At 39.4% G+C, this 7500-nt stretch overlaps 1 protein-coding gene across 1 annotated transcript in view; it reads right to left on the reverse strand.

Annotated features, from left to right (window-relative positions):
* Positions 1-493, reverse strand: part of LOC113800061 (tyrosine aminotransferase) — a 33266-nt gene extending 32773 nt beyond the window's left edge. The window contains exon 1 of the mRNA XM_070132345.1: positions 1-493. This exon is cut by the window's left edge and continues 12 nt beyond it. Coding sequence (XP_069988446.1) covers positions 1-121 — 121 coding nt within the window. The 5' untranslated portion in view covers positions 122-493.
* Between the last annotated feature and the right edge of the window lie 7007 nt (positions 494-7500).

The raw sequence follows: 7500 nt of genomic DNA on the forward strand, positions 1-7500 counted from the left end.
CGATCATAGGCTTCTCCGGGTGAGGAACGATCTGCAGGTTCTCGACGATGTTCCTGATGGGGTTGAAGGTGTTCTTGGCGTAGTTGGAGGCGGGGACTACCCACGAATCCCTCTCGCGCATTGTCACAAAGGCTCTTCTTGTTTCCTACCGGGGTCCTTGGGGAGTCCTTCCTTTTTTCTCTCTTTTTCTGTTTCCTTTTTTTCTTCTTTGTGTGTGCGTGTATGAGCTATGGGGTTCGGGTGTCCTGAATTGTGTGTGTTAGTTATTGTCAGTTTTTTTTTAAGAGATTTTTCTTTTTAAGAATTTGAAAATAGAATTGCTATTTTTTTTTAAATGACGAATTTACCCTCCGCAGTAACACTTCAGGGAATTTGTTGATGATAAACCAATAAGAGCGACGTGAGTTCGCGGTGACCCTGACGGCACGGGCGAGGAACCACCAAGCGTCTGTGGCAGGGGAGGTGTTCCTGCTGCTGCCTCTCGTACCTGACTGAGCCCACCTGATCGCGGGGAGGGACTGCCAGCTTCACCAAGCTTGACCCCTCCCCCCCTCCCCCCCCCTCCCCCCCTTCCGTCTCCATCTCCTTCCCTCCCCTCTCTGCCTCCCCTCTCGTTTTCCCCTCCCCTCTCTCCCCCCCCCCTTGCCTCCCCTTCCTCCCTTTACTTCATTTCTCTTTCGTCTCTTTCGGATTACTCAACGTTCTTTTCGTCGATATTATTGTCCGCTTTGTTTCACGTTTTTGTATATTTGTATGTTGTTTTCGCAATATATTATTATCCCACGAATCATATGTCTCTCTCAGCCTCTCTCCTTCCCCCCCTCCCCCCCCCCTTCCCCCAGGGCCTGTGCGACCCACTACAAACTTCGCATTTTCATATACGTCATAATTCGTTCTCCAAACATGAACTTCAAACTTCAACGCGAAGGCGCATTGGTTCTCAAGCAAATCTGACCGCTTGATAATTTAAAAAAAAAAAAAAAAAAAAAAAAAAAACACTGTATTTAGGATCGCTTTCAAAATGCGAAATGCACAGTTCTGAAATACTCATGGGGGGGGGGGGGGGTATGCGCAGTGCCCCTTAGACAGACCCATCATCCTCTTGGCAAACTGCCTTTTGTATATTTCTCTCACAGGGCGTAATCATGGCAGACATAATAGCAAAAAAAGCTACCTGCAACGTCGCTTGAAAACTGTGACGTAACAGGTGCCTGAAGAGAAATTTGAAATAGATTGGATTTTTTAATTAGAATAAGACATTACACAATTTTCTATTACAGTTTTCGTATTACAAAAATATTTTTAATAGTGTATATATACGATTAAGAACACGTATTTCTTTTTATTAAGTGGCGTGTGCACATAACCTGTACCCTGAGGTCGTCATCTCGTTTCCGGCCTGTGATTGGCTGAGAAAAGAGGCGTGATGTGGCCTCGCCGCGCTGTGATTGGTCCGCCCGGAGACACACCTCCGAGCGGGCTGGCTCTCAACCCGGATACTTTCGTCTTTCTTCCATTCGCCCAAAATGACCCTAAAATTGCAATTAAACGTAGTACGTCATTCGTAAGCGTCATTACGTCAGAGCTAATCAAAAATGAGATGATAATCCAATTATATAACGGAAATGACGCCGCAGGTCGAGGCCAAGTGTTCGCCGTCTTTGGAAACGAAACATATTGAACGTTTTCTTGTGTTCTGGTCAACTTCATTTACAACAAGTGAAGGTAGACAAGTCTCGCGATTAAACAGGAACCGAAATAGTTTCTCTACTATCATCATCCGATAATTCATAGTCTGCATACTACTTCTTGATAGATATAAGAGACAATAAAAAAGATACTCGTTTTTTTTCGGATGCCAAGAAATATAACGCGTGCAATATTCTGCTAAGATATATTTTCAAATGGATATTCCGGTTACTCAAAATACAAACATCTACTGTAAATAAACGCTGTAGAATGAAACTGCATATTCCACTACACCGTAAGGAGCAAAGTATATCGAAACAAATAGAAATAATTATGGTAAAAGGAAGGTTTAAAGAATCACCTCAAATTCGACAGTTGTTGTTAGGTGGGCGGATTGAGGTGAAAGTTGGAAACGGTTGAGTTTTTAGAGTGGTTATAAAGGCAGATATATTTGTTCGTGATAAGGATTGTTATGATCATTTCGATTTTAGTTTATATGATAATGATATTGATACTGATAATTATAATGCTAATAATAATAGTAATAAGAATAAGAATGATAATGGTAATTATAATAGTATTAACAATGATAAGATAATGATAATGATAATAATACTAACATTAATAACAGTGATAATGAAAATAATAATGATAATAATAATGATAATAATAATAATAATTTTAGTTTAACTGACTGATGTTGATGATAATGACCGAAATGAATAGATATAAAAGTGCCAGACCGAGTGAGATACACATTGTCTCTGGAGCTATTAATAAGGTTGACGACAGACTTGACCAATACATATGCAGGCTCAGCGACTGTGTGTTTTGAGTAGCAATGACAACATTAATTGCCGTGTTGGCTGCGTCGTCTGCAGCTACGTTGCAAGATATGTTGATCTGTTGCTCAACATTACTCCTGTGTCTATTTATAGCACTAGATTTCCTTGACATCTGCTGTTCGCTGTGTTATTTAGAGATGATAGATAGATGAATAAGCGGATACTTGTATACACAGATACAACTAATTAAAACATGTGCAGATAGATCAATAAAAAAACGCGCAAATAAATGACAAGAAAAATAGCCGTATACACAGATAATATCAATATAGACACACGCAGATAGATAAACAGAAAAATAGTTATTCACACTGATAAAACCACCTGAATAAACAGATGCTTGGATACACAGATATTAGAACAGGTGCACATAAATAAACAGACGTATATTTACATCCAAAGATTAGACCAATTACGAGAACAAAATGAAAATAAGGGACGACAAAATACAGAATTCCAGCAAGTCCATTCATAAAATAAAGAAAAAACAGCAAATACTTCAAGGTCACAATAGCGACAAATAGCAAAAAAAAAAAAAAAAAAAAATGTAGAAAAGGTTTGAATGAGAACGAATATCTTCACAATACAAGAGATGTATTTGACCGGTTTCCATTATATCTTCGTCAGAAATACATGCATCTGACAAAGATATATTCGAAACCGTTTAAATATATAATACAAGAGATGTATTTGAACGGTTTTGAAAATATCTTTGTCAGATACATCTATATATATGCATGTATATCTAATAATATATTTATCTATCTTTCTCTTTGTATATGTATATTCATTCTTTATACATCGTAATATTACAGTACAAATAAATATGTTAAACATAGAATCAGTGGTAGTACATATACATCTTATCTATTCTTAAATTTAGAAACCTGATGCCATTGGTGATTTAATAGATGTTTCTTTAAATTCTCTTTGAATGTATTTGAGTTCTGAATGTTTCTTATATTACACTGTAGTTGGTTCCATATCTTGGGTCCACGTGTTAGTGTCTGTCGTGCCCTATGTCTGTACGGGATATTTTGATGTCTTGTTGGGCACAGGTTGTGTTAGCTACTGTTGGAAGGGTTAAAAGCCGTTTGGGATAAAAACCTTAGATCATTTTATGGATTAGTATGCATCATTGTTGCATTTGTGTTGTACTTTTAGTTAACAAAGATAATGATTTAGTTTGTTTATGTGTGGGGTAATGTGGTCATACTTCCTTACGTTCCCAAGTGCTACTCTGGCAGCAAAGTTTTGTAATTTTTTAATTTTCTGAATTTGACCTCTGTTTGTTGTACCCCGTATGTTTGGGCAATAGTTAATTATACTGACAACTAGTGTTTGTACAACAGATAAACAGAAAAAAAGAAAAACAAAAGGTGGTCAACCCTTCCTCTCTCTCTCTCTTTTCAAATGCAGAACCAACTTAACACAAAAAAGGCAACACCATCCCTCTCTTTTCAAATGCAGAACCAACTTGACGCAAAAAAAGGCAACACCATCCCTCTCTTTTCAAATGCAGAACCAACTTAACACAAAAAAGGCAACACCATCCCTCTCTTTTCAAAAGCAGAACCAACTTAACACAAAAAAGGCAACACCATCCCTCTCTTTTCAAAAGCAGAACCAACTTGACGCAAAAAAAGGCAACACCATTCCTCTCTTTTCAAATGCAGAACCAACTTAACACATGCAGAACCAACTTGACGCAAAAAAGGCAACACCCTCCCTCTCTTTTCAAATGCAGAACCAACTTGACACAAAAAAGACAACACCATCCCTCTCTTTTCAAATGCAGAACCAACTTGACGCAAAAAAGGCAACACCATCCCTCTCTTTTCAAATGCAGAACCAACTTGACACAAAAAAGGCAACATCCTCCCTCTCTTTTCAAATGCAGAACCAACTTGACACAAAAAAGGCAACACCATCCCTCTCTTTTCAAATGCAGAACCAACTTGACGCAAAAAAGGCAACATCCTCCCTCTCTTTTCAAATGCAGAACCAACTTGACGCAAAAAAGGCAACATCCTCCCTCTCTTTTCAAATGCAGAACCAACTTGACACAAAAAAGGCAACACCCTCCCTCTCTTTTCAAATGCAGAACCAACTTGACGCAAAAAAGGCAACACCATCCCTCTCTTTTCAAATGCAGAACCAACGCAAAAAAAGGCAACACCATCCCTCTCTTTTCAAAAGCAGAACCAACTTGACGCAAAAAAAAAGGCAACACCCTCCCTCTCTTTTCAAATGCAGAACCAACTTGACGCAAAAAAGGCAACACCCTCCCTCTCTTTTCAAATGCAGAACCAACTTGACGCAAAAAAAAAGGCAACACCCTCCCTCTCTTTTCAAATGCAGAACCAACTTGAGCAAAAAAGGCAACACCCTCCCTCTCTTTTCAAATGCAGAACCAACTTGACGCAAAAAAAAAGGCAACACCCTCCCTCTCTTTTCAAATGCAGAACCAACTTGACGCAAAAAAGGCAACACCATCCCTCTCTTTTCAAATGCAGAACCAACACAAAAAAAGGCAACACCCTCCCTCTCTTTTCAAATGCAGAACCAACTTGACGCAAAAAAAAAGGCAACACCCTCCCTCTCTTTTCAAATGCAGAACCAACTTGACGCAAAAAAGGCAACACCCTCCCTCTCTTTTCAAAAGCAGAACCAACTTGACGCAAAAAAAAAGGCAACACCCTCCCTCTCTTTTCAAATGCAGAACCAACTTGACGCAAAAAAAGGCAACACCCTCCCTCTCTTTTCAAATGCAGAACCAACTTGACGCAAAAAAAGGCAACACCCTCCCTCTCTTTTCAAATGCAGAACCAACTTGACGCAAAAAAAGGCAACACCATTCCTCTCTTTTCAAAAGCAGAACCAACTTGAGGCAAAAAAAGGCAACACCATTCCTCTCTTTTCAAATGCAGAACCAACTTGACGCAAAAAAAGGCAACACCCTCCCTCTCTTTTCAAATGCAGAACCAACTTGACGCAAAAAAGGCAACACCCTCCCTCTCTTTTCAAATGCAGAACCAACTTGACAAAAAAAAGGCAACACCATCCCTCTCTTTTCAAATGCAGAACCAACTTAACACAAAAAAGGCAACACCCTCCCTCTCTTTTCAAATGCAGAACCAACTTGACGCAAAAAAGGCAACACCCTCCCTCTCTTTTCAAATGCAGAACCAACTTGACACAAAAAAGGCAACACCCTCCCTCTCTTTTCAAATGCAGAACCAACTTGACGCAAAAAAGGCAACACCCTCCCTCTCTTTTCAAATGCAGAACCAACTTAACACAAAAAAGGCAACACCCTCCCTCTCTTTTCAAATGCAGAACCAACTTAACACAAAAAAGGCAACACCCTCCCTCTCTTTTCAAATGCAGAACCAACTTGACACAAAAAAGGCAACACCCTCCCTCTCTTTTCAAATGCAGAACCAACTTGACTCAAAAAAGGCAACACCATCCCTCTCTTTTCAAATGCAGAACCAACTTGACACAAAAAAGGCAACACCCTCCCTCTCTTTTCAAATGCAGAACCAACTTGACTCAAAAAAGGCAACACCCTCCCTCTCTTTTCAAATGCAGAACCAACTTGACACAAAAAAGGCAACACCCTCCCTCTCTTTTCAAATGCAGAACCAACTTGACACAAAAAAGGCAACACCATCCCTCTCTTTTCAAATGCAGAACCAACTCAACACAAAAAAGGCAACACCATCCCTCTCTTTTCAAATGCAGAACCAACTTGACGCAAAAAAGGCAACACCATCCCTCTCTTTTCAAATGCAGAACCAACTTAACAAAAAAAAAGGCAACACCATCCCTCTCTTTTCAAATGCAGAACCAACTTGACACAAAAAAGGCAACACCCTCCCTCTCTTTTCAAATGCAGAACCAACTTGACACAAAAAAGGCAACACCCTCCCTCTCTTTTCAAATGCAGAACCAACTTGACACAAAAAAGGCAACACCCTCCCTCTCTTTTCAAATGCAGAACCAACTTGACACAAAAAAGGCAACACCCTCCCTCTCTTTTCAAATGCAGAACCAACTTGACACAAAAAAGGCAACACCCTCCCTCTCTTTTCAAATGCAGAACCAACTTAACAAAAAAAAAGGCAACACCCTCCCTCTCTTTTCAAATGCAGAACCAACTTGACACAAAAAAGGCAACACCCTCCCTCTCTTTTCAAATGCAGAACCAACTTGACGCAAAAAAAGGCAACACCATCCCTCCCTCGCATCGCAGGAATCCCTCTGCTGCTGCTGCTGCTCGCTCGCTCCCGCCGCCGCCGAGCTTCCTTCTTAACGGTCCCGACGCGACTCCCTGGCCTTGGGACAGCCACTCCGGTCCGGCGGCTTCGGGGCGGCGCGGCGGGCTGCTGCTGGCGAGGGGGGGGGGGGGAGGGGACTTGTATGCCTGTATGTATAGTTCTTTATATATGTGTGTGTGTGTATTTGTGTGTATGTGTATGCGTGTACATATATATACAAATATATATTATATATGAATATGCATATATGTATTTATAAATGTATATACATATACATGTATATATGTGTGTGTTTATATATATATATGCATATATATATATATATATATATATATATATATATATATATATATGTATGTATATATATGTATGTATGTATGTATGTATGTATGTATGTATGTATAATTATATATCATGTATGTATGTGTGTATGTATATATGCGTGTGTGCTTGTTGGTGTGTGTATAGCAATCATTTATTCATTTATCTATCTATCTATCTATTTATATAAACACATGCATCACAAATATATATCTGAAAGGGAAAAAAATATGAAGGGTTAAAATAACCGGAAATACGTATTCATATCTAATTTCTGAAAGAGGCAGCGACGGGAAAGATATAGTTGCATATAATGACAATAATATTAACTTGTTCAATCACAGTTTGTTAGACTGATATTA

Source organism: Penaeus vannamei, chromosome 17 (assembly GCF_042767895.1).
Source record: "Penaeus vannamei isolate JL-2024 chromosome 17, ASM4276789v1, whole genome shotgun sequence".
In the NCBI taxonomy this organism is placed as follows: Eukaryota; Metazoa; Arthropoda; class Malacostraca; order Decapoda; family Penaeidae; genus Penaeus; species Penaeus vannamei.